This window comes from Pithys albifrons, chromosome 7 (genome assembly GCF_047495875.1).
Source record: "Pithys albifrons albifrons isolate INPA30051 chromosome 7, PitAlb_v1, whole genome shotgun sequence".
NCBI classification, from domain to species: Eukaryota; Metazoa; Chordata; class Aves; order Passeriformes; family Thamnophilidae; genus Pithys; species Pithys albifrons.
Genome location: NC_092464.1, coordinates 8,506,999 through 8,534,947, shown reverse-complemented (window position 1 = coordinate 8,534,947; position 27,949 = coordinate 8,506,999). Strand labels below are relative to the sequence as shown.

General features: G+C 39.7%; 1 protein-coding gene across 4 annotated transcripts in view; it reads right to left on the bottom strand.

The window, feature by feature from the left end:
- Nucleotides 1–27,949, bottom strand: part of DPP6 (dipeptidyl peptidase like 6) — a 547,763-nt gene that overhangs the window by 20,921 nt on the left and 498,893 nt on the right. For all 4 annotated transcript variants that reach the window (XM_071559976.1, XM_071559978.1, XM_071559975.1 and 1 more), the window contains 5 exons: nucleotides 27,508–27,546; nucleotides 19,858–19,965; nucleotides 19,204–19,295; nucleotides 18,027–18,074; nucleotides 15,836–15,954 (listed from right to left, as the gene is read on the bottom strand). In XM_071559976.1, the coding sequence (XP_071416077.1) occupies nucleotides 15,836–15,954; nucleotides 18,027–18,074; nucleotides 19,204–19,295; nucleotides 19,858–19,965; nucleotides 27,508–27,546 (406 nt within the window). The remainder of the gene's footprint in view (nucleotides 1–15,835; nucleotides 15,955–18,026; nucleotides 18,075–19,203; nucleotides 19,296–19,857; nucleotides 19,966–27,507; nucleotides 27,547–27,949) is intronic.

The following is a 27,949-nucleotide window of genomic DNA, read 5'->3' as shown; positions in this document are numbered from 1 at the left end:
ATTTTTAGTATTCCATAGTATTTCTGATGTTTTCATGAACTAAACAGCATAGGTAATTGTATCAGTTATAATAGCTTTAAAATGAAAGTAGTGATTATAAAAAGAATAAGAAGTAAAATTGCAGAAAAAGTAATGATAGTTACAGAAGTCTTTAAAAAGGATAAAAATGAGGAATTGTCTTATTCTTCTCATCTATATTCTCAAAGGCTTCAATGTTGCAGATAATTTTGAAGTAGAAGCTAAATTCACAGTATGCAAACAATGAAAATTCAAATACTCTCTGCCAGCACCACCAGCATATCTCTTAAGCACTGATGAATGATTTAAAAGAGCAGCTGCAAGCGATGGGAGCTGAAAGGGTCTGGCTCTGCAGAAGTGAGATAATTGGCAACAGCCATCTCTGTGTACAGATTCTAGATCTCTTTATTTGCTAATCCATGAATTATTTATATATGCTGCATAAAGTTCATATGTTGAGGTGATAGTATCAGCCTAATAAATAAAGACGTGGGGATTTCTGTGAACCACTGCTTACAACTAAAATATTTTTCCATTTACAGTATTTTATGGTTGATGCTATGGACAGATGTTCATGCTGTTTGCTTTGGCAACCCTGTTGACATAAACATCAAACAGATTTGTGCTGCCATTCACCCTCCCCAAGGCATTTAATTTTTTAATCTAATCTTTACTTCCTCAAATGTAACTTGTCTTGTAAAATAATCAATCCCGGCTTGTTCTCAGGCAACATGCAGCATCAAACAAACCACTCTGATGGTACTGCTTGTCTCTGCCCTGTCTGATACTGGTAATAAATTTCATGCTTACTTTATGTAGAGCAGAAATAAATCTGGTTGCTCTGAGGCAGCATCAGTTAGCTGTGACTAGAGGGCAAATGAACAAGAGATTTGGTCTTAATTCCACTACACAAAATCGGTCCGGTGAGTTCTTCAAAAGGTTGCTCAATGAATAATCATGGTCAGGTCCTTGGTCCATTCCATGGGATTTCAGAGGTGCCTACAAATTGCAGTGAGGGAATCTGGGCTGACACTAACCAGCTCACCCTACTGTCTGTCCTATGGTCACTGAAGGACATGGGGCCTTCAGGTGCAACAAGACCCTCCTTGGCTTCTTCAGGAAATTGTGTATTACAAAAATATTGGCAAACACCCTCTAAATATAATGGTTTTTTTCTGATATAACTCCTACTGGCGTCTCACTCTTCTGGCAGCAGCTGACTTCCAACTTGACTATACCGGCTGTCACTCCAATTTACACCTTTTTGGGTTTGTTCCAATAATCTGTTTTCTACTAAGCATGAGTATTTCCATTATAATCAGAGCAGTCAAGAATCCCCAAAGCTCTCATTCAGTCAGACAAACTAGATAATTTTAACTCCTTTTTGTAAGACAAAGTCTCTTTTCATCTTACTCTTTAATGGAAGAGTTTTATATGCAGTTGCACCTTCCTGAACAGAAATGATCAAGACTCTACCCCTGCTGCTGCTGATGTTTTAACTGGTCCTTATACTGGTCCTTACAGTGAAAATCATACTTCCCCAGTTCTGCAGAAAATTCTTTGTCTGATTCATCCCAAAAGAGTTTTCACCTTTTCCATTACCACAGCAGGTAGGTAGTTTGCAGACATCCAGCAATCAGCACCTGTGTGTTCAGGCACTCATCTGCTCTTCTGAGGCATTTGTAACTTCTGAGTTTCAAACATACAAGAAAAATTATTGCCTTGAGTCACCATATGCTTAATTTTGCTCTCTGTACTCTTAATTTCTCTCACTCCAGTCCTGCAACACAGCCAGCTTTTCTAGTATTTATCTCTGCTTTCTGATGATGCTTATCAGCTTTGTGGTCTTAAATTCCATTAGCTTCATCCAGGGGTCCCAGGCTGCCAGCGGGCAATCTAAGTAAGGTCATTCTCAAGACCAGCTCCTCGTGAACCCTGCTGCTGATCTGCAATTAGTTTTATATTTCTCTTCATCATAATCCACTTCTTTCTTTCATTTTGCTGGTACTTAACCTTCGCTCACAATTCTTTCACTAAACTCCCTCCTCTCCTTCTTAATTAATATCATCCAATGAAGCGTCACATTGAGTGTGCTGAGCATTTCCTTCTTTTCATGAGGCTTTGGCTAAGGTTTTCAAAAGCCATAATGCAATAATGCATGCAGATGGATCCAAAGAGGAACATGGAAAACTTACAACCTTTAGGGAATGTTGCAGGTGCATTCACTGATTGTAGTGATAAGATCAGCTGTAAAAAGGAGGTAGAATAGGAGAATTTGCTTGCAGAGGAACCCAATAGTGCAACAACTCCAGTGCACATGGGGGTCACTGACTTCCCAAAAGCTTAAGGTATTTTGTTCTGTTATGCTGGTTCAATATGTGGTTCAATCTATGGAATCCGAACATAAAAATCTCAATACTCAATTTCCTCTCTTTTTCTGGTTTCCATTCTGTCTCCTGGTATTTCTAATTGAATCCCTCAATTTAACCTCTTTCAACTCACTTTTAATCCAGGCTTTCTGCAAACTATGGAAAGAGATGAAAGCAAAATTTAACATTTGTCCCTATTTTTAAAGTGTAAGTTTCTTACTGGATTAATATCTGCTAATCCTAAGAGAAATACTATATGTGGAGGAACATGTCTGGCATTTTCTATATTCTCTGGCTACCTGGGAAAGTCACTGGATAGCTCAGGATGTCCTAGGAGGTTGTTCCCTCTCCATCCTTGGAGGCTGTGAAGGCAAGACTAGATACAGCCCTGAGCAACCTGATCTGATCCTCTCTCATACAGCTTGAAGCAGAAGGTTGCACTGGAGACCTCCTAAGGTTCCTTTCAACTTGAATTCTCCTATGATTTTGTGATTTCATGTTTTAAAAGTATCACAATGTGATGGTGAGGGACTGGAAGAGGTTCCCCTGACAAGTTATGGATGTCTCATCCCTGGAAGTGTTCAAGGGATGGACCATTCAGCAACCTGGTTTGGTGGAAGGTGTCCCTGCCCATGGCAGGGGGTTTGAAACGAGATGATCTTTAAGATCCCTTCCAACTCAAACCATTCCATAATTCTATGATATTAAAAAAAAAGAATATTTCCTTGCAATTGCAGCATGAAAGAAAATATTCTCTTCTCAGTGCCATTTACAATTTTTAACAGAGTAAAACTCCACTGTATATTTTGTGTTTATTCTATTAAAAACCAACAAAATAGGGATTTCCTAGATAATTAAGCAATAACTGGTGCTGGATATTAACTTAACTCCCCACCTGACCCCCCACGCAAACATAAATAACATTGTTTCCCATTGTCTGATTATTAAGCTGTTTTCCTCCCAGGAGCCCTCAGGTTTTAATATATCCTTTAATGCACTGACTGCATTAATAAAGGACTTAACAAGTATCATAAGAAGTGAAAACAAAAGCCAGCAATAAACCTTACAGCTGGTCCAGCTGGCAAAGAAGGTGAAAGAAGCAGTTTTCCTCAGAGGAAGCTTTAAATCTTGAGGGATGGTAACATCTGTACTATCCACTGCAGAATAATGAGTTCAAACAAGGTCACTCATATAGCTGGAAATAATGCACATGTACCCTGGCCTCGACATGCAGGAGGCCACTGCCTGATTTGTGAAGCTTCATTATTTGAAACATTGGAGGAAGCCTGTTCTCATGGTCATTTATCTCCTATGAGTGGAGCTCAGATAAAATTTAATATGTACAGAATGACCAAATGACAAGAAGCCTGTCTGGAAGCAGATGATACATCACCTTCCGCTGGGCAATGCCAAGCAGCTCATATTTACAAGGAAGAATCAAAATGAAAAGGGGATCAAAACATGTAAAAGCAATGAACACATAGTGCTTTGCAGAATGAGGCAATTTCAAAGGGGACAGGAGTTTCATTTCACAATCTTTTTTCATGTACTGAAATTGTCAGGCATTTTATTTCATTTTATAATTAAATATTCATGCATTTTTTTCAATTATTCTATGTCACTGAGTATTTACGGGCAGTTCACACCACACAAAAGATGTATAAGAATACAGTGAAATATTTTATAACATGAGTGGTCTGTTTCAAGGAAGACCAAATGTACTGGAGCATCCACAAAAGCCACCATTTTAATTAATCTCAGAGTACAGTAATAAGTATGTTGTTAACAGGAGATAGAAAACCGGTTTTTGTCCAACTTCAAACCCAACAATACTACCCTTTCTTTTCCTGGAGAGAATGTTATTGTGGTACCTCCTGTTTGGTTTTCATACCAGCCTGCTATTTTGAAGTCATAGGAGCGTGTGAGGGAGTGAGAATGAGCACCCCCCATCCTGCCTTTACCCACGGGATCTGTGACCCATGAACTCCTCACAAAGGGCTTGAGAAGCAAGAGCCAACCTCGGCTGTTAAGTAAGAAAGGGAGTCAAGTGAATGCAAATGTGAATTATATAGTAATTATAATATAAATAGGACCCAGAGATTAAGCCTGTGCATGCTTTCAAACAGCAGAAACTAATTTAGGCTTCATAAGCCTCAGGAAAAGTTCCAAAAGGTCACAGTTTGCCTGGAAGCACTAATTACAGCCTCCCGCTACCGGGTATACAAAACCCCAAGCATTGTGGCAATCATCCCTGTATAGGAAACCATCCTGGTCACAACAGATAACAGTCACCCAGTGACCCAATATGTGAGCAACCACAGGGAATGCTGCCCGGGCCCCAGCATGCTGCTGTGCTCATTTGGCATCCAGCTGGGTGGGAACCTGCAGGCACACGGCTGGGTCACGCCTGCTTCCTGGAGGCCCTCATCACATTGCAGGACATTTAGCTCCGCTTCAACATTACCTCTGTGTTTCTTGGGCAGCTTGGATTTTGGTTGGCTGGGATGCCTGGCTTGTGTGGCCACACTAGGACAGCACCTCTAGGGTTTGCCTGTCCTGCTCTACCCGGACAGGTAGCACCATGTTCAGACACCCAGAGCACACACTGTCAAACACTGGCTTTCTGCCTCTTGGTCTACTGTAAACCCCAGAACCAGGACAAGGACAACTCAGATAGTTCAGGAACACTCATGAGCTGCACATCAAGAAGTAAGTGGCAAAATTTCTGGTTTAGTATATTGTAACATTTGCTCAGATTTAAAATAACATTAAATCTGGGCCAACAAATTAAAACTATATTTTATTTTGGAATAATATAGAATATAGATACCACTCTACTCTGGGGTGCAGCAGGAATGAGCTGCAGTCAATTAGGTGGCCCATAAAAGACTCCCAAATGATTCCTGAGGTGGCCTTGTGCAGGTACAGGAGTTGACTTCAATGATCCCTGTGGGTCCCTCCCAACTCAGGGTATTCTATGTTTCTATGATGCTGAAATCCTCACTCAGATTCCCTAAAACATTGAATTGTCCACTTCCATCTCCACCTCAGCCACTTGGTCCCATCCCAGCATGTTCCACTCCCCTGTGAGAGCAGAAATATTTGTACAATCATCCAGTAAAGCAGTACAACAGCTTCTAAAACTGATCCCAGCAGGAAAAAAAAAAGGATTTAATTTTCATTTAGTTCAATTCCTGGGTCCAGCTTAGAGTCAGCCTGTTTTGTGGCACAGGGAGCAGACTGGTGAAAAGAACTATGAGGTGGACAGAGGATGCAGCTGCCTCTCTCAGTGGCAGCACTGACTTTGTCTTCCAGTCTTTGTGGACAGACAGTGTTGTGTTCCTCCATCATGTACTGATAAAAAAACCAGTAAGGTGCTTTATAGGGATTTACTGCATTTCACAGCAAGGCGAGGTGGGGCACAGAGAGGCACAATCTCTTGAAACAGTAGGTCAAAATAACCTTCCCCTGAGCCTCCAGCCCCCTAGTCACCACCTGGGAGTTATTACTTATGGTGCCGGCAGTAAAGAAAGTATTTAAAGTTGGCTGTCGACCTTGGCTGAAATCTTCAGAACTACTGACATAGCTATATGGAGCTGTAGCCTAGAGATGGGGCATATCCCAGTACTAAAATCCAGGAATCAGCATTTCACATTAATTTAAACCAAGGTGTACCTATTGCACTTCTCTATCCATAAGCTCTTGACTTGGTTAATAAAGCTAATTTTCAGTGCTAATACTTATATCAGCATCTAATTCTCTTTCAACCTCAACAACATAATTTATCATGATCCTTGCCAAAGGTCACCTGAACTGTCGAGCTCTCTCCCTCTTAGCAGGACCAGCTGCACTTAGAAAGCATTTATTTGAATTTCAGTACAAAGTATTTGGAGACTCTGTAAGATGCTTTGCCCCTTACCATGATGGGCAGGTTTATGACACTTTTAGTTGACACTAAACCCACATGCTTCAGAAATCTTGCCAGCCAGCAAGCTTTCTACCTAACCAAGTAGGGATTAAATGTATTTATTTCCCTCCCATGCATTTAATGTTTGTTTCAGGTCCTGGAGTGAGATATCTCTATGCACAACAAGCCTTCCCTGGACATCTGCTGCAGATGCCCCAAATCACATGGAGTAGTTATCTGGGAAGGTTAAATAGGAACTTCAGCTTCATCTCCCAAAAGCAAGAAAAAGAGTTTTTACCATTTTAACTTGGGTGTTATGGACAGAAAACACTCCTAATGAAACACTGTCCCAGTAGTGTTTGACAAGAAAATGGTTTTGCCCTTGTTACAATCTTTCTTAGAGGCTCAGTACTTCCATATCACACACAAGGAGCAAATTGCGCCCCACCACATGTCTAAGGACCCTCCACACAAAAAGCCACAGAAAGATATTCCCCCTTGCAGCTGCACTGAGTCTCCCAGACCCTGACACACTCACAGTGCTGTGAAAACATTTTACACATAATTCATGTTTCAAGTCAAAATGTGTTACTTTCTTTCTCATAACTGCTTTACTGATGTGATAACTCAAAATCCAACCCCTCATCTAAGAGATCGTTGCGTGTCTCTAAAGTCACTGAGTGATGGTCCAGGGGCCTGGAAGGCTGGTCTTGCTGGAGTCCCATCCCGCAACATGCCAAGGTGCTGCTGTGGGTGCCTCCAGCTCCTGCTGCAGCTGCTGGGAGTTAGGAGCATCCAGCACATGGGAGTACTAGCCCCACACTTATTAAGGCCTGTGGTGTAATTACAGACTCGTTATTGAATTGCTACTGAGACGACGCTCACATAGAGCTGTGAGCTAACAGCAAACGTCTGCGGCCATGCCTTGTTAACTCTTCACTCCAGTATGGTTTAATCACTTTACATGCTGGTTTTGTTACAGCAGTGCTCTCCTGCATACTAATGGCTGCGTTTCTGCTAGGAAGGTTTCTCTGCAGTGAATAGACTGAAGATTCACTGAACCTTTCAAAACCGCTCTGGTAATTCATCCATCCAGGAGCCTCTGTGCCCCTTATTGTCACTGCACATCTGAGCATTGCAGTCAGTAATGGACTTGGTTTTCACAACACTTCTAGGAAGCTGGAATTACAAGACCTGTTTGAGTTCTCTAAAGGAGCTTGTGACAGCAGAAAAAATCATACCCATGTGTCCTAACTAGCACTTGGCAGCTGGGTAGGACTTCTCACACCAGTTACCAAATGTGTCTTGAAAGTCTCTATGTTTAGATATGGGTCAACAAATTAAAACAACTACTACAAAACCCACCTGTTTGTAAGGTTATGTATCATAAATGTCCATATCCTACTCAGGATTTAGAGAATCCAACAATGCTATATAAAAAAACATGATTATTTTGTAACATAAAGGGAAAAAAAGAAAGCAATCCACCTTTTTGTAGACATTTTTGCCCAAATATTGTGCTGTTTTATAGTTCATAAATAGCCCAATATATACTGGAAAGAGCTAAGCTGTGTACTTTCATTATGGCTTGCACTGATGTTTACAGGAGCATAACAACTGCTAATTACAATCTAGTTTCAGGAATGTTATTCATGAGACTGATAAGGAAGATATTTACATGATATGTAAGGCAATATATGGGCAATGCAGTTAGATGTAAAATGTTGCTTTATGAACTTGTGCTTTGTGAATCATTGATTTATGGCTCCTGACAGCTGCTTGTCCACAGTTAGTGAAAAAAAAATCCTCATCTCCAGATTTTCCAGTGCTTTCCTGGGATGAGAGGTCTGGCCCAAATGGCACAGGTTAAAAGGTCTGATTAAATGAAGGTCCTGAGAAAGATGTAGAAAGAGGTTCATTATTCTCCTGCCTGAAGGCATGAACCAACCTCTTATTGCAGGAGCTGGGCAGACATGTCCCTGATGGGTACAATATTGCAAAAATCCTGAAGAGGGTAATTACCTACCATCCACTGATGGAGACAGGCTACAGAAGGAGACACATTTTTTGTCTTTTCCAGAAGCCAGCGCTGCTTTTCCTTGGAGTACTGTATTGCAATATGAGGAAGAAAATGGGGGTCATAATAACTTGACTCAAGCTGTGTCCATTGGCAAACCACTAATTCTGGCTGTATCTCTACTCCCCACTTGGCAAAAGCATTAAAATGATCACCTGGGGAAAAGTTGCAAAGGCCTTTTCATATCTTTCCATAATTTAAATTAAACATTTAGTGCAGTATTTATTTTGCTAAAAATAAAAATTCTACTCCTTCTTCCAGAATCCTGATAAATACGAATATAGGATTATCCTGAGATATTTAATAATAGTAAGCCCTTACTGTTCAAAGAGTCATATGTGTACAAATTACTGTCAGAAATATTTCTGTGACAAGTCCCACTCATTTTTAAGGAAAAACTGAGGGAAAATGTGATTTGATTCACTCATGGTGAAAGACAAATGTCACGATCTTCCAAGGCAGAAAGTATTCAGACAGTTTGATTTACAGAGTAAGTCCTTAGCAGTGGAAGCCTCTGTTTTTTTGATGAATTTGACAGACAAAATTTTCTCAAGAGTGATATGCTAGAACTAGTACATTTTTATGAAGATATTTATTGATTGAATCTCATACTTCTAGGATTTTGTGTGATTTTCAGGGAAAAAAATTCCCCAAACACAGCATTACAAAAAGTGCAGATAAAAGAGACTTTATCCATAAGAAGATGGGCAAAATGAATTGCTACTTTGTTGGTGACATTCTTCAAAAAATCCATGTGATTTATTGGTTTTAATGGAGCTTGTCTTTGAAACACATTCAAGCCTATTGAAATCAGCAGGTAATCCCATGAGAGAATAAAATACTAGGAAGTTTTCCAAAATATATATATCTCAAAAAAGACAAAGTCCTTACACAGCAATGGCATCTACATATAGACACAATACTAGAAACAATTTTATGCTTGCTCACAATAAAAAAAAATTCCTATGGTTTAAATCTTTAGCTGAGCTATGCCAATGGTGCTTTTGCAGGATGCTGGTGCTTCAAAGGATGTTCCCACCCACCTGGCTGCTGGCTGAGTTTATCTCACGCTGTGCAGCGCTGGGCTGTGCAGCACACCAGGCAGCATTAATGACCCAGTTTTCCCACTTTTCTGGCCACCTCCAGCCTCCTTTAACAGTTCTTTTGCACAGGAGTGTTGGCTAGTGGTTTTTAGGAAAAAGCCTTTCCTGTGTTATTAGAAGAAATCAGGAGAGGGGCTGATGAGCAATCATTAACTGGATTTAGAAAGATGGCACTGATCAAGGACACGAGCCTGGGTTTGGGTCCTGGTCCCAACAAGCATAAATGCTGAGCTGAAGGATTCCCCTAAAGCAGCCCTTGTCTTAATCCAATGACTTCACTGAATTCCTTTGCTAACTTAGACTCACCCACACCAGAAATTTCTCTCTATATGGTAAATTCCAGAAGTACCACGCATTTCAGAGCTGTATCATCTATGTGGGCAGGACCTTCTGCTTGTGCCCACATCAGTGGGAAGAACAACCTGGATACCTAAAAGGATTCCAAGCTGTGGTTTTAGAGCTCTCCATACTGGAAGGCTGAACCCTGCTCTAGATTATATGGCATTAAAATGTTTTTAAAAATGAAGTCAGGACAATATGTCAGAACGCAGAGCCAGATCATTTGATGAAACTTGGTAGTAAAAGTCCTTGCTGACTCCAACAAAAATCTGGAAAATAAAAGTAATGTAGAATAACAAAATGACTTTTTAATGCTCAGCATAAACCTATTAAGTTAGAGGAGCAAGTAATGCTCCTAAGTGATCCTATGTCCAGATGGTGTTTCCAAATTCTACCAAGAGGGAAAAAAGATAATTAAATTCTCAAGAAGCAGTTTAAGGAGCTGAGAAGTTTATAGCTACGTGCTGCCTCTATAAAGAACAAACTTGCAGCACTTGTCTTTAAAACTCATAAAACCACAGACACAGTGAGTTATATGTACAATTGGCATGAGGAACTTGACTCAGATTATCACTAATTTGGTTGCATTACTTCTTCATTAGTATGAATCACTCTCAAAGGAGATCCTTAAATTGTGAAGTTGTTCTATTCAGTGTTTTTGCACCACTTGTTATCTGTTAATGGTATTGAAACACGACTTTATCTGGCAGGACGTTAGAGCTATAAATCCTATTTTTAAAGATTTCCCAGGCCTATAGGCATGCAGAGCCAGGAGTGCAGTTACAGAGTTGCTGTCATTGCTATCCTGGGGAAAAGCAGACATGTACCCAGATAAATCCCTTTCCTGTTGGTTCTTTAGGTATTTTATCAAGCACAGCTCAGTTACAACATACCACTTTGCTCTACTGCTGCAGAGTCGCCTGCTATGAAAGGGGAAAATGACTTTATTCCTGTTACTTGTCATTTCTGATCTACAGCATCTATGTCAAGCTACTGAGACCCACTGTGCCAGAGAGGGCATCCAAATCAGGTGATAATATTTTAACATTTTGGTTTCTTTTCTCCAAAAATAAATAGCTTTAAAGCAATTTGACCTGCACAGTACTGACAGTAGATGATGCCAGCCAGCTACAAACACAGGTTCCAGCAGAGATGATATTCAAAGAGACGGGATAAACAACAGTGATTTTATGGTATTTGGAAATAATGCAAAACAATGCTACTGAAGAAAGGACTAAAGATCTACAGAATATGATTTCCTGTTTCCTATTCAGTTACACTGTTGTCTCTTAAAGTGAAAGCTGATTTTCCATAAATTGGTCACTGAATGAAGGATAATACAAGGTGCAGGGGTAAAGGCACTTCTCTATCACCAGCAATCATGCCAAGCATAAGACTACAGTCCTCTCCCCTCCATAATGTAACTACCAATTTTCTTTCCGATATCCCTAAAAATGATTTATCCCTTCCTGCTATCACATGATTATGGAGAACTTTAATTAGCAGCCTGGTAGTCATTCCATGAACAACACCCTCCTCCCATCATTTTCATCGTGTTTCAAATGGCATTAATTGCAGTAATGTAAGCACGTGCCATAGGTCTTCCTAACTATTCCTCCTCTCACAGATGGAGGCATTAACCCTTTGTGGGGAACATGACACTTCCCCATGCACATTGAGCTGGCCAGGATCAGCTTCTGGGTGAATTCAGTTAATGGAGACAGACTGACTAATGCAAAGGATGCTGCCCTCTGCAACATCAGGGTCTTGAACTCCAGGGTCCAGAAATCCTTCACCAGTTCCATGTGTTTGAGAAAAAACCCTCTGTGACTTCACAAACTTTTCTTATGAGAGTGAAGGCACTGCAAACAAAGCTGCTACATGGACTATGAGAGTACCAGTTAGCCTGCAAAAGAAAGGGTGGCACCTCCTTTCCTTTACTGTGAACAACCTCATTAGGGCTCAGGTTTTAATAGTGCTACACTGGGGAGGGAGGGAAGGAGTCATCAAAGACAAAATGCACCTCTGTAAAATGGAAATACTAAAACAATACACAGCTGACTCCAGTGGTAGTTATTGACAAGGCTTCATTCTTCAGAGGAGAAGGAGCTATCACCTAAAAATGGGCTGTAGTGCTTTACTGGCTCATGTCATTCAGCTTTGCACTCTATGTGCCTGAGTCCCACTAAAGAAATGGGAATAAATTGCTTTCCACAGCCCGGACTTGTAATTTGTTATCCTTCCCTCTATGCAATTGAATGTTACATTCCACTCCAGATGAGAAAAAACAATCCCCAATTAAATTTATGAGTAAAGTAACAAACCACTTCCATCCAGACCTGATTTTTGTTTATCTTTAGAAGGAATCAGTGGAGATGCCTGTGCTGGTTTATGAGAGGAGGCAGAAGTGTAAACCCATATTTTATGGTGAAAGTGACAGTAGGAGTGACCTTGGTGCAGCAGGTATTGCTTTTTCAACAGTGTCTAGAGGAGATAATCTAACAGCACTCTGCAAAGCATCATGTTTCCCTAGATCCTGCTACAGTAATTCAATCATGAGCATATAAAATTAGATGAAAAATAAGGTAACTAGCCTTCTGGGACTGACTGATTGCAATAAATGCTGCCTCCTGACAGTAAGAATTACACTGTCTTCTTTGAAGAGGGATTACCTTTTATTATAGCACACTCTTCTCATTTCAGCCTGTGCCAGGTAGCTGTGCTGTTAAACACAGTTTGCAGGACAGCAAAAAAATCTTTTAAGACAATTACATGTGGCCTTTAAAGTACCACAATAAAGAATAGAAAACTTCCAGCTCTTGACCTTTGGGATCAAATGAGCAATGTCAGACCTTTCTTGGGTTTTTGTTTTTTAAAACAATAGGTATTTTCCCTTTCCCTTGACTTTCATTTAAGTATCACTGAATGTTTTATAAGCATCTATTGCTTAACCAAATCTAACAAACCTTGCCATCCTTTCTGGAGAAGTTCATCTGAGCCACAGTTGTGAAATTTTCAATGGAAGGTCACAAAGCAAGGGACAGAGTGAAACTGAGGCATGGTGGGGTTTAGTCTGTGTTAGTACAAAAACTCTTTGTAAGCCATAAATATTTGCCCACACATTTGTCACATGGACAGATAAGAAAAATCCAGTTTTTCAAATAATTACAGGTTACATCACAGTAAAATAATTTAACATAGTTTACTCACCTTCAGAGACACATATGGATCTGACATAAAAGTCATACACCAGTGAGTGCTACAAACACACATTTTTGCAGGCAGTCACCTGAGCTCTGGGTGTTTTTACACATAATTCTGCATTTTAAACATATGATGGAGAAGAAAGCACCAAACAGCAACAGGTGCTTTCTGCCACTTCTTGCTCATTAACATCAACTCCAGCTGTGGTTTGTTTTGGGAAGCAGAGGTGGGAACTCCTGACAGAAACCCTTGGGTAGCAGGCATTGGAACACAAGCAGTTGGCTACGCTGGGGGTCTACTGCTTCTCTGCCCTACTTGATATAATGCAGGGTATGCAGGGCTCCTTGATACATCCTCATTCAAGTAGTTTTTCCACCTATGTGTTGTATGTGTATATCAATAAATGAAATTTCCTACTAATAGAAAAGCTACTAGAGTATGACTACTTATTAACAATTATATAATACCTTGAGAAAGTGAGGCAAAAGCTCTGGCCAAGCAGTCTGAGGAGGTGTGGAAAAGGAATTAATTTATTAGTGGATCCCAGTGATTCTCCATCAAACCATAAACACCTGTTTATGTGACCAAAATCTGATGGGATTACTACTTTTATCCAGAAGCCTGCACTTCAGCCAGAACAGATGTTTCCACTGGCCTGATTCACATCTGCTGTAGCAGGAACCAAAGCGAGCAGTCTCTGCTCTAAGTGTGCCCTTAGCAGATATCTGAAGGTAGATGGATCCTAGATGAAAAGTACTAAAAAGGAATGTTCCTGTAAACTGCCTGAAAGCACAGAGGTTAGAAGACCTCTCATTCAGTTATGTTAAAAAAGATTCACTCCGCCAAATGCAGTGGATTGATATTTTTTATAAAATTGAGGAAAATAGAAATCCTACTAAGATTTCTGTATTTTTCATGTATACATATTTTTAAAGGTTTGAATGGAGATACTGACATTAGTTCCATAGTTGAAGCTGGGCTGTATTTGTGCTACATGGAGATTACAAATTATTAATTTAGTTTTGAATAATGAAAATTCAGACAGATGTAAACAGATCTAACCCTGAAGACCTCATAACTGAAGTCTTGTTTACAGCAGATGAGAGTCTGGCCCACAGTTTATTATGCAAAATCATTATCTTGTATACTAAATTAATGTACACACTAATAAAGCTCATTAATCTCTTCAGGTATCGCTGCAGATTTTTGTGAATGAGATATAAACTAATCAAAACCATATCACCTCATAATTGTTGACAAGATTCTTTACAAACCTTAATCTTGTTATGCACAAATGCTTCTAATTACAGTAAAACAATTATTGTGGTGCAAAGGAAATGGACAGTGTCTCTGGCAGCTCCTGACAGCTAATCTTGAAATGATAACAAGGAGAAAAATAGACAAGATTTTCCTTTTAAAGAGACAAATTTCAAAATATTTACTACAGAACTGAATGTTTATTGACAAATGACACTTCTCTGTGTATCTCTGCCATAATCAGATCTACATAGAATCAGATCTACAGGTAGCCGATTAAGTTAATTAGTGCATTGCACTATTAATGTTATTTTTCTATACTGTGTTGCCAGGTGTTTTTTAAATACCTCTAAGTGCCCCCAACATGCTTCTGTCTCTCTAGGGGGAAAAACATGTTCCTACATGTTCAAATTCAGACGTTCTGCTTGATACTATGTTAACCATTCCACCTCTCTGCTTTATCTTAGTGATTTCCCATTTTGCCATCTCAAATATTCCTGTTTTATCCTTGGTGTTTACCGGAGTTACTGGCAGCAATGGATACTTGTCAGTTTGAGAAGGGGCAGTCCACTACATCCAACTTCTCAGAGCCCAATCCAACCTGGCCTTGGACACTTCCAGGGATCCACAACTTCTCTGGGCAACCTGTTCCAGTGCCTCACAGTGAAGAATTCATTCCTAGCATCCCATTTAAACACACTCACTTCTCTCCTGGGCTGTTGAAATTAAGGCGTTTCTTGTTGGCTCACTGCCTTGCAAACCTTGTGTCAGAGAGCACACAGCCATCCGAGCAGCTTCAATCCCAGCCATGGATGACTGGGGCGCGAGCATTGCATGTTCTATTTGGGATAATTAAGCAGAATTAAATTACATTGGAGTAACTGCTATGGAGTTCTGCATTCAGTCCCAACAGAGCTGGAGATAACTGACTTTTATGACTATTCCCCTGAAATGTCCTTAGCCTCTTGGACACTCTCAGGCATTTTTAACACAGGAAATCTCTGTTGGACTTGTAAATTATGCCAAGGTAAAGTAAATTTATGATGCATGAGCAGGAAAGCACCAGATATTCTGCACTCACACTGTCCTTTAGGCACAATTTTGTAAACTGCCTTTTCTTGGCAACTGTCTTCTCATTGTAATTTACTTTGAATTCCCCTGTTCACAGTACTAGTTGATGTATTTAGAACTCGGTTCCAATCACCCACAGTCAATCCCACACCTCACTGGCTTCTCTCTTGTAAACTTTCTGATGTTCTATGTCCTCCAGGTTTTGCTGTTACTTTAGTTTATGGGTGCTACAAGTGGCTGGAGGAACGTACCTCTATCTTCAGTAGTCAGGTATGCATGGAAAAAGGTTGCAAATACCTGCTTTGTAGTTACAAATAAAAATACATAAAAGAAAAATGCACGTTAAGAGTTAAAGCTTTAAAAGCAATGCAACCCAGATATTTATGGCCAGTCTTTCAAAGTTGCCCACAGGTACACAGGATGTCTAAAGATAACAGTGCTGGCTCTAAATCCTACCCTTGGGCACAAAAACTGCAATAACCCACCATACCTTCACATGTCAGGAGAAAGTACTCCAGATTGCGGCTGAAGGATGCACTGAAATAAGTGCAGTTTTCAATCAGATCACAGGACAGGCACCGCCTGTTGAAGTTTCCATTTGTGCTTGCGCTGAAAAAGTTAATACAAGTCCATGAAGGTCACTGAGCAAATGTTGTCTGAAAGCAACATTACTTGAACCTTACTGTAGAACAAGAATATAAATATAATGTGTCCAACACTCATAAGAGACAAAGCATTTCCATTTGGTTGAGTTGAAATAGCAGTAATGGCTTCTTTTTCCCCCCCCCTGCCTGAATGGAGATTGTATAAATGGATACTGATGTAATTTTGCAAGGTCAGGTGGTTACGAAGGAAGGTACAGTTTTTAAAAGAAAATGATGATTACAATTCCACAAGAGGAAGTCATAATTTGGTGGATGAAGGTATGAAACTAAGGAGCAGTATTTCTACACTTATATTATAACAGAAAATAAAAAGCTGGAATTGCTTTCTTTAAGTTTCTTACTGGTTGCCTCACTGGTCTGATTTTCTTGTTTCTGCCTCAGAGGCTAAGTCCTTTTTTGCAGGTTTAAATAGTTGCTTTTGTAACATACAGGTAGAAATAGAAGATTGTATTTAGGGATGTGTTGCTGAAGAAACTAATGTGGCCTGTTCATACGCTCAGAAGTGCTTCTAAAAGCCTTCTATATGTTGAAGAATGAATTAGAGATTATTAGCAAATATTAATAAATAAAATTTTGCACCACTATAGCATTTTGAAATTTCAAGAATAATAACTAATAGATCTTTCAAGTATTACTGTAAAGCAGATGAGAGCTTTTTGCTACCATTTCAAGAGATGTGGCTGAGCAACTTTGTTAGAGCCACAGAGACCTAAATGAGTAGATTTTGCATTCTTATTTAGGCTCAGATAATAACTCTAACTTAAAGCTTAATTAAACCCGTTAAATCAGACACAAACAAAAAAAAAAGGAAAAAAACCTCTAAATGGTTCTTCATTTGGTATCAGCTGTCAGTGCTCTGGTGGACCTCTGTCAATGAATATATGCAAAGTTTGATGCCCTCAGGCTGAGGCAAGAGACAAACCACCCAGCACAGGAAATGGACTACCTGAAGTGAGGCCAAGATCACTGTAATCAAAGTAAGGTCAAGGACATTGAAATTTTGAGTAACTCTTTCTCTGTTGCCCAGGTGAGGAGGTGAGGGCGATGAAGCACCATGGTGAGATTTGTGCCAAGACAAGGAGAGGTGGGAAGCACTTTGGCTCATGCCAGCAGCTCCTGGGTAGCTGTGCCTGGACTCAGTTTTTAAAATGAGATTTTCTTCTCATTTAAACACTGAACTGAGCATCTCTCAAAAAACTGTGGAGTGCAGCGTAGGGGCATAGAGGTCTTCAAGGGAAAAAAACATTCAACTACAAGTGATTTAGTTTGCTCTAGTTACCTTCCCACTGAGTAAAGAAAAAGGTATGATTATCATGTGAGAGAAGGAAAATGTACTGACTGTCCTTTATCAACTGGTGCCATCACCAACTCTGCCCTTCATTACAGATGTGTTGGCAGTTGAGTGACTGAGAAGAAAAATAGGACAAATGGAATTTTAATTTATTCTAAAATATTTGTTTAAAAGTTTGGATTCCCTCCCCTTCATAATTTACTTCCACAATACTTTACAATAGCTACACTAGTGATAGCTTATTATAAGGCAGACTTTTACTTATGATGCACTTAGGGAGGATACTAAATTTTCCTGAAACTGCAGGAAAAGCTTTATGAACATAACACACTGTTAATTCTTTTCAGTTTTGTGAAGAGGTGAGCTGCTATTAAATTTCCATGAAAACTGCTATCTGAAAGTATAAAACCAGTTTATACCATTAGTTTATGTAATTCTGAATTCTTTCAAGTGTTAAGCAGTTCTGTTGGAAAGTTCTGTGACAGTCAATCTTAAGACCAATTTAAAATTTGCATTACTATGAGAAAATTGCTAAATGTAAAACATTTCCAAATGTCAAGCATTTTATTCTCTATGGTTACACTGTTCTGTTTATTCCAGTGATCTTGCAATGTCATTAAAGATAAAAACTTAAGAAACTGCTTCTATTGCAATTGCCTATGTAATGATTCGTGTAAGATTGAAGAAAAGGGAATTTCTGTATGTGAGGTTAGTAAAGCACATACCTGTATAAATGTCTCCTCCTCGGTAAATCTTCTGTGCTGTGGAAATAACTATGGGGGGAAAATCAAAAGGCAATTGCATCATCAAGAGAGTGTTTAGAAGTACCTAATGCAAAAACATCTTTATTCATATTGTCATTTTCCTCATCTTGTAAAGACAAGGAAAGTTTAAACTGAATTGAAAAAATATGCAGATGGACACATCACTGCAGAAGATCAAGAAAGGATGTTGAACGAGGCACTGCAGTTAAAGCAAGCATGGAAAACTTTGGGTCCTAGACTGGTCATGTCAGTGGATCAAAAAGGATCAAGTGAAAGACATCCACATTTTTACCTCAAGATTTATGGCTCAGAATTTTGTTTAAACACCTTTCTTCTCTTTTTTAGAACCAGCTTTTACTTCTCTGACCGCTTTTTACTCTTTGTGCAGTTAAGTAGCAAACCAGGGTCTGATGTTAAACCCACTGAAATATCCTCTTAGAAAAAGGGAAGGCAGAGCATGAAGCTGAGGAACACTTCATTGCCCTTTTTTTGTTCTGATACTGTGGTGAGCTTCTTTCTAGATAAAAAAATCAAAGCCCTGTTGTGTGGTGGCTACTGAAGGCAATACAGAGGGGCTGCTAGAGGTGGCCAACCTCAGTCCGGCATGTGGGGACAAACTGATCCCCTCCGATGCATTTCATGTCAATAAGGAGAGACCACAGTAGCAAACAGAGCATACAAGGAGTGAATAACATCAGGAAACATATTCATCCCTGCTTGTGGGAAAAACCTTTTTTTTTTTTAATTTTAACTAAATATTTTATTTTTCCTTAATTCATGGATATTTTTGCAGGTGAACCGGATTCTTTCTAAAACTGACTATCTAGGTGGTCAATGAAAATAGACTTCTTTCCTTCAGAGGCTAAATTTGGAAGCTGCAGCAGGAGAAATTACTCCTCTGCACAAATATATTTAATATTCACAGAAAGGGAGGTTTGAACTGTACAGATAAAATCAAAATAACACAAGATATATGTAATGGTATGAGAGGTTAGGCCAAAAGGGAGACAGCTCCTCCTGCTTTCTTATCTGCACCTCCTTATGCTCAAGCATTTCAGAGGAATACAAAACAAGTGTGCAACTGCTCCACAGCCCAGGGCCAAAGAAAGACTGATTTGTCAGGCCAAAGTTTACTTACATTTTATGCCTCTTTTCATCATATGCCAGGATCTTTGTCACATCCCAATCACCAGATGTAATAGACTGCAAATTGTCACTGCTACTGTTGGGCTGCCAGAAAGAAAAGAAGATTAGATTTCTTTATTTTTAAAAGAAAATATCTGAGAAAAGCTCCTCTTCTGAAAAAGAGAGCTCTTTTGACTCCATTGCCCATGAAAAATAAACCACACCTCTGCAGTTTCCACCACCCCACCGGCTATTTCTGTGAATCTGCAGGCATAGAAATAATAGGTGGTCAGAATCATCTTCACCATAACTCCACTGAAGATAATTATAAGAATTCAGCAGAGAGCAGCCTCAAACCCCTTTCTCTAATCCAACGTGCCCACGTGCTTATGATTAATCCTTTATGGCAGGGCGGTGATTTGCTTACTCATTTACAGCTAAGGTAGTATTAAAAAACCAAAACCAAACAATGATATTTGGAAAGATATGGTTGACCTTTTTCTTCTAGTATTTAATTTGTAAATTCACGTTATCTTATGCTCAAATCATTGAACATTTTTTTTTTTATGCACAAGACATTCTGCATTTGCAACTCCCAGTCTTGCTGGTAAAAGCACAGATACTAAATTTTATTGCTATCTGCCTCAGGTGGCAGTGAGTGAGTTACCTGTGATGATGACATGGCAATGTGGTAGAACTTCCCCCGTCCTCCCTGGGGAATGGCTCGGACAAAGAAAAACTTCCTACCGTCCTTGGAAAAAATTGGCTCTTCATTCTGTATAAACAGCAAATTTAAGGGTTGTTTTACAGTTAATTTATACTATTTAGAGCTGCTCAACTCTCCAAACCCCTGTGAAATTAATTCACAGTGAAATAGAAAGTGCTCTTTGACAGCAACCTGAGGCAGACAAAAAGCCCACTGGAAAACTGGGGAAAGTTTTGAAGATTATTGCTTCTTATTCTTGGAAAAGCAGACGTTTTTCAGCTGTGGTAAGACAAGGGAGACAGACAACAAGCAAGTTCCTTTGCTATAAAATCAATTCCCATCTGCAAAGCCAAAAGTATCCACATACAGCTGACTGCTTGAGGCAGTTGGAATACAGCCTTTAGAACTGGTTTGAACCTTGCTGGCACAAGTGTGACAAACCCTGTTTACTCTGCTGGAAGAAGAGATCTGTTCCTGTCCTGGAGGAAACAACTAACAGCACCTAACTGCTGTCTTTTTCTACTGTCTTACAAATGCTTATCTCACTGAATTATTTATGAAGGAAAAGATCTCTTGCAGAACTGCCTTTGACACAGAGCTCCCAGGTGAATGTGGTGATTGACTTTTATTGGGTAAGTAGAACTTTCAACCTGAAATAGAAGAGACTCAGCAGAAGGAAAATCAAACACCACATATGGTAAGTAAGCATCTCCTGGAAGGATGTCTTCTTTTTGTACAGGAACCCTGAGGCACATGAGAAGTCACTGCATGAGATGGTTGATCAGATTACAAGGGAAAGCAGAAGGATGGTCCATATGGTGTGACACAGGAGCACCATACCAAGGGAACTGGCTACATGAAGGTTTCTCTGAATCTCCAGCAGGTGGGACCAAATAAAGGGCTGAACCTCTGCTGAACCTCTCCTATGATATCAGGTTTTTCTGTTGGTGGATGAGCCTTGCCTTCCTTGGCCTGGCTTTGTCGACCTTTTTCTTCAAGGCAGTCAACAAGGAGAGTGTTGCTCAGCCTCTTGTGGGTCCTCCTTTGGTTTAATGTTAACCAAACACCATTTTTTTCTGATTGTAATGTGCCAAGAGACCACAATGAACTGGCAAGAACTTGATTGTGCTGGGAGACTTATGGCTCATACAAACACCTACAGCAAAGGAATAAGCATTTTTATTTCTCATAAGCTAGCACGTTATTCTTACTGCATGTTCCTTTGCTCCCAGTTCTTTAGTGATTAAGTCTTTTCCACTGTTTATCAGATTTGTCAATGTTCTATTAGATGTTCAAACTGTTCTTTTTTCACTTTAGTTTCCCCTGCTTAGGTTTTCAATATATTTTAAAATATGCCCATTTACAGCTTCTTGCAGCTCTATGAAATAATGGTTGCATTTGTTTCTGACATTGTTCTGGAATATGAAACATGAAACTCTATATTATTTCCAAATGCCTTTCGTGACAAGAGAAAACTCATTGAATAATGACTGTGATAGCTCGGGCAAACCTTCTGTCTGACAGGTTTTCTTTCACTGAGGTAAGTAGCAATGATTTCACCCTCCATTTCTGTATCTGTGCCTCCTGCATTATGTATTCCAGCAATACATCTCTGCCAGTGAGACCAGGCATTGTGCAGATGAGTTGGAGGTTCATTCAGAGTTACAGGGAAAGGAGCTTCATGGCACAGGTGACAGATGGGAGGTTTTAGCACTGGGCTGATGTTACAAGACAGACTGTTTACATGTTCCTGTTACTGCAAAGAAAACACGTTAATACAACTAGAACTTTGTGTCAGAGATGAGGACTGATCCCAGTTGGTAAATGGGAAGACAGGCTGAAATTCTCTTGTAACATTATTTTTTATGGTAAGAAGCTACACTTAGCACATAATTAAATTATTCTGCATGTGGTATGAACTGTCTGAGCCTGTGGTCGACTATTATTGACTGAATCCCACAACACTTGAACTGAACAGCCCTTCTTGAAAAGTATAGATCAGTTTAATGACAAGAGGAGAAAATATTTTTACTATACAGCAGGTAGGGAGTATTTGGAAGTTTTTGCCATAGGATGTTTATGGAAGCAGCTGGTATCAGAAGGTGGAAAAGGGATGAAAGAAAATCATGTTTCATTATTAGATCTTAAAGAGATCAGACATGATTGTAGTCTCAGATGTCTGTAATCTTTTGTTATAGATGATGGTGAATTACAAGAGGGCTGGACTGCAGAAAACAGCCAGGTCACTGACTGTCCCTAAACACATCAGCTGTTGTGCCTGCTGAGAACAGGAGGGGGCAGAGGGAGCAGTGGTGAGACTCCATACAACACTCCTGAAGTCTTTATGGCTCTTGTCTTTCTGTTCAGCTAAATCTGCACATTTAGACAAATGAATTCTGGCCCAACAGTCAAGGCCAGTTTCCAGAAACCCTTTGCCTCATGCAGATGAAGGACAAAGCTGTCCTCCTGTCAGCTACACGTATCAGTAACTCTGTGCTCTCAGATTCAGGTATACGGGGAAAAGAGTAAGGCAACTTTTGTATGATTCCACAGCAGTTCAAAGTGAAACTTAAATATGACTAAGTTAGTGTGACCAAGTGTCCCATTTGCCTTTCTGTGTAAACAGCATGGCTCAGGAAGCAGAACTACCCAGAGCTGCTCACCCGTGATGAGCGATTGTCCCCTAAGTGGAGGACAAAGGAAGTAGGTGGCTGGAGATGAGGACCACCCAGTCACACTTAGAGTTGAAGGAATAAACACTAAACAAAGGATGACCCTGTGACTAGTGAAAGAATTTGTGGGACTAACCAACTTACACTGCTATTGGTAAAAGAAAGAGGCAGCAACTCTATTTCCAGCAACCTGTTTATTGCTGTGTATCAAAATGATGCCACCAAAGATTTCAGGTTTAGTGGAAAAGATAAGGTGATGGGAAGCTGCTGGAGGGCTTTGGAGTTGCACAACACAGAAGTCAGAACATCTGCAAATGGTCATGAGAAGAAACCAAGAAGTGCCACAGAGGCTTATCCCAAGTCTGGCAGAATCAGGATGAGTGAGGGGACAATTCTAAATGCAATATGAGCTTCTGAAGTCTTAGAGAGGAGCACGAAGTCCTAGGGTACAGAACAACAATACAAAAAATAATAGAGTGTATCCAACTGTGTTTTAAGAGGGATTAATGAGCATCACTGGATCTGCAGCCACCAAAGACTCCTCCAGTAAAATAAGAAAAGACAAGGTGGATGCAGGATGGTGAGGAGCACACAAGTGTCAAATGTGCTCTGGGACAAATATTTGACAGAGAAATTACCTGATTTATGGTGAGTCAGAAAATGTGAAAGCTACATGGACCCAGAAGTACAGCTCCACCACAACTACCCACACATTAACATGGGTCAAACAACCACATTATTTCAGTACCACAGATTGCAGCTCCAAACTGCTTTGTCTGTGCTCAACACAATCCCTGCCTCCTGTTCTTCTACAATGCTTCACTGGCTCTTGGCTGGACCCCACACATTTCCTCACAGAAATCAGTGGTATAGCAGATTCTTTGCATTTTGGCTTTATTACTGACTGAGAATTATACTTCTATAAGAGTTAAATTTTTCTGGTTCATCTTCAAGCTTTAAAAAGAAAACAAATCAATCTGAATAACTCAGTCCTTCCCAACTGATTCTGTGTTGCCTCTTCCCTTCCTCAGCAGACTCCTGCCTTCTCTGACTGATCCACCTTTGCCCAGATCCCAGAACTAATGATTTTGCTGTGTAGGCATCTATTCTTTCCAGGAAGTGTCCCAATACTTGCAGTGTCACAGTCCAATAGCTCTAATAAACAGATACCTGTGATATGAATATTTTTAACCCTTTGCATTGGTAAACACTTTGTCTAAATCTAACAAAAACCCCCACCCAACAGTTGCATCAACTCTTCTGGGACAATGAAGTCATCTCCTCTTTTGGGCACAGATGGAAGATCTTTTTTCATCTCCTGACACACTCAGTCCATGGGACAATGCTGAGGTTCCTGTCCTCAGGCCCAGCTGTGACTGGGTGAACCATACCTGGCCATCCCTGAAGCCAAGGCACCTGCACCAAAATACAGGGTCATCACCTGAAGAGGAGAGATCAACTGATCCCCTCCACTAAGTGAAATCAGGACTCTTCATTTAAGCACCAAATAGGTATTTTGTAGCCAGCAGCTGCTTTTTTAGCTCTGGTAGATGAATTTTGGTATTTGAGTTACGGGATTCTGGGTCCTATTTCTGTTGCCCTCTTTGTCTTTAGGCCAACGTTAGGTCAATTATGGTAATTCCATGACAAAAGGGCTTTTTTAGATGCTGTAAAAGTGGGTCTCGATCATAAGTTTCATTGGACTTTTTATTTTAAAAATCTTATTCCATAACTCTTATTAATTACATATAAGAATCATCACTAGGTTATCATGCAACAGGATTAAGGCAAAGGAGTAGTAAAAGAAAAATGGTGTGAGGTTTCCAACATCTCAACCTTTTGACAGAAAAAGACTGAGGTCATCAGAAACACCAGAGAAATAGGGCTGGGAAGAAAAATGCAACCCAAAGAAACAATTATCAGGGCATGGCAACCAGCCCATGCAGGCATTTTTGGAGGTTATAAGTCTCTAAACAATTTTATGGTAATCTCCTGGTCCTGCCAACATCAATGTCAAAGCCTACAGCCTTTGGTGGAGTTGCAATTGCACCCTGGTTTATCTTTAAATTTTTTTGCAGGCCACATTCACAATTATATAAATAAACCAATTAAAAATGCCAGTAAAGTTTATCTTCAGCAGGTGCTCAGAAATTGTGTTATTTCTCCCTCGCTGACTCATTGTCTGTATATGACTATCAGCAGTACTAATTTAAAATGGCTTCTTCACAAATATTGAAACAGAATTGTTCACAGTTATAATTTCTGTTTCAAAGAATTTGTATATTTAAGCAAAACCAAATGTCTGGGTCTTATGCTTAGAAGTGCACAAGCAAGTAAAAAAATGAAAGATGTAGAAACTTCCAGAGTTCCTATACAGTTTTAGTGAACATGTGTCACATCTGGCAAAGAGTGACAGATACTTTCTGGCAAATCCTCTGTAAATATGGTAAATTTCTCATTAAGCTTTAAGTAGTTTATTCTATTTTTCAGCTACACAGACAGTGACTGCAGTATTTCTCTTTGCCTGTGTTGGAGAGAGGCTCTCCAAAGATTCTGGACTTGCATAAAACATATTCATGAACTTAAACTCACAAGGAAATGAGATAATTTACTATAACCTTCCATTGTCAGACTATTACATGCCACTGAGTTACCAAGCTACTACAACAACAACAATGACGAAATTCAAATTCATGGGTCGTACACTCTGTCTCAGAACTCCCAGTATTTCAGACAGCTGAAAAAAATCCACCCCTGTGATCCTCAGACTCCCTCATGTCTCTAGTGTCTTCTTCTTCTCTCCTGCTCCTAGCTCACTGTGAACTTTGTCCCTATTCCAGGAAGACCAGACACACTTAAATTCCCAAGAAAAAGGCAAACAATTAGACCCCTTGGTCTTATTGATTTAAAATTGGGATACTGGTCACAAGGAGGTCTGGTCAATTGAGCACATAGAAGAAGTTGTCCAACCAGGCAGTGGGTATCTTCCTCAGGATGAGCTGAAGCCTGCTCAGGGTCCCTTGACTGTGTGAGCCCACAGCTCACCACACTGTCTGTCTCCAGAGGGTATTGTGCACCTGACTCATATGTTTATTTATTACAAAGTCTCAACCAAGGAGTCTACATTGCGAGCCGAGTCACACTCCTGAGCTCCTTCACTAGCTGCCTGATTGCAATTCATGTCCTTCTTGAAGAGATGAGGGCACTCAACAGCATCTAATGTTTTCACATCATTCTCACAGCCAGACACACACGGCATGAAAATAACTTTCCAGTTATCTAGATTAATGTGTCATAAAATAAAAGGTAAATATAGAAAATACAATTATCCTAGTAATCATGTTCAGTCAAAGTAATTTTGTTGTTAGAAATACAGGGGAAAGAGCTCTATAATTCTCAGGATTCTTACAAAAGCTTTTGAAGGGTGCTTTCCAATGTCTCCAAAGTCCACAGAAAATGCTATCTTAGTTTAGTACTGAGATGTCTGACTCATTTGGATGTAATGAACATCCTTCTCTAACATCAAACTAAGTGTGTGCTCTCAAACTAAGTATATGCTCTTTGGAGATAAGTAAAATAAAATATACTTCCCTGGAGCAAGCCCATTAGAGATTGACAGATCGTTTACTTCAGATATTGAGAATAAAGCACCATCTTTTAACGCCTGCCCATGTAGTAGGTAAGTAACTAAAGAACCATAGCAGTGTAAAATCACAAGTTCTTCTATACTGTATTTATTCTATAAAATCCAAGCACTACTATATTGCAGTAAATAGCAACGAAAGGATTACAGCTGTCCTTGAACTTATAAAATAAATGAATCCTGTGAAGTGCTTTAATTTTTTTTCTTTTTTAATATACAGTATCTGGGCAACTTATCTCGTGACTTGGCTTGTCTTTCAAGCTTTTGTTTCCTACTCAAGCCAACATGGTTCTTATGGATGCAAAGAATACTTCAGCAGCATTTTGACTCTATACCTGTGCACACCAGCAAAAGATTATTTGAAATGCTTGGAACACAAAATCTATTTCCACTGTACAATCAGTTTTTATCTGGATCACTCATAGCCCATTGCTGCAGGACAACCACTGGAACACAGGAGAGCATTGTTATTCTTGTGAACTGATGTAGTGTCATTTCTACACATTCTTGGCTCCTCTGAACAAGCTGTGACAAAAAAGTGAAATGCTTTAAATCTGGACTTGGAAAAATACATAGCACAAGATGTTTATCTGATATGCTGCTCCCTGTCTGGCATTCACACAATGCTTAAAAAACAATTCAGTGTTGTAGCTGAATTGGTATCACAGCTTCTGTCTCAACAACAACTTAATCAAATCTGAGGTCACTTCACCAACTGGCTCCTGTGCAAGTGTTATATATCATAGAATCACACAGAATATGCTGAGTTGGAAGGGACTCACAGGAATCATCGAATCCAATTCTAAGTCCTTCACATAACCACCCCAAGAGTCCTATCATGTGCCTGAGATATGATCTTCAAGTGACTTAGAAGTCCTATCTGCATAATTTTGTCTCTGAATGGAACACAGACCCTCTCAATTAAAATGAGCAGAAAACAACCTCCATAAATCATCATCAGTCTCAAGACAGGGTATGAAAGGCTGCCTCCGGGGCTGGTGAGTCCTACACAGATACTGTTAGTGGGTGAATTTCCACCATCAGCTTTTCATCTCTTATAAGTCCAAGTAAATTGCAGGTTAAGAACAATGGGGCCTACCAGTGGAGATGCCATGTTCAGTAAGGACTTGTTTGTTACTGAGAAACTTTTTTCTTTAATACAAATCATGGCATCCAAGGATCTTTCTCAGGTCTGGAAATCAGTTTTTCTCTTCAGTGGAAAGCATAATGAAACAAACAAACAAAAAAACCCCAAAACAACCAAATTCTTGGCAACAAAGAGAAGATCAGTATTACCTGTCTGTGCAGCCAGCCATCACTCTCATCTTCATGTTTCTAAAAGAGAAAATGGTCATTATTACCATGTTTGTCATGTGTTACATTTTCCTAATCAGTGCAGGAAGCTTTTGGATTGTTGTTGAAAGTCTGTTCAGAAATACAAAGAAACTGTTCAAATATGTGCTTCAGGAGTAGAATGTAGTGGCTTCTCTCCTTGCCTTTCCTCTCTAATGAATAAGCAAGCACTATATCAAGAAAGCATTTTACTCATACAGACCAAATACAGGTAAATACTATTCTCCAAAGAAATAAAGATTCTTAAGAAATAAATGAAAGTTACTAAGAAATTCCTGTACAGTGCTCTATGCACAGAATTGTATAAATTTTTCAAGGGATGGGTATATCAGGTCAATTTTCTACTGTGGAAACACCTATGTCAGTGTAAAAGATGGAATCTGCT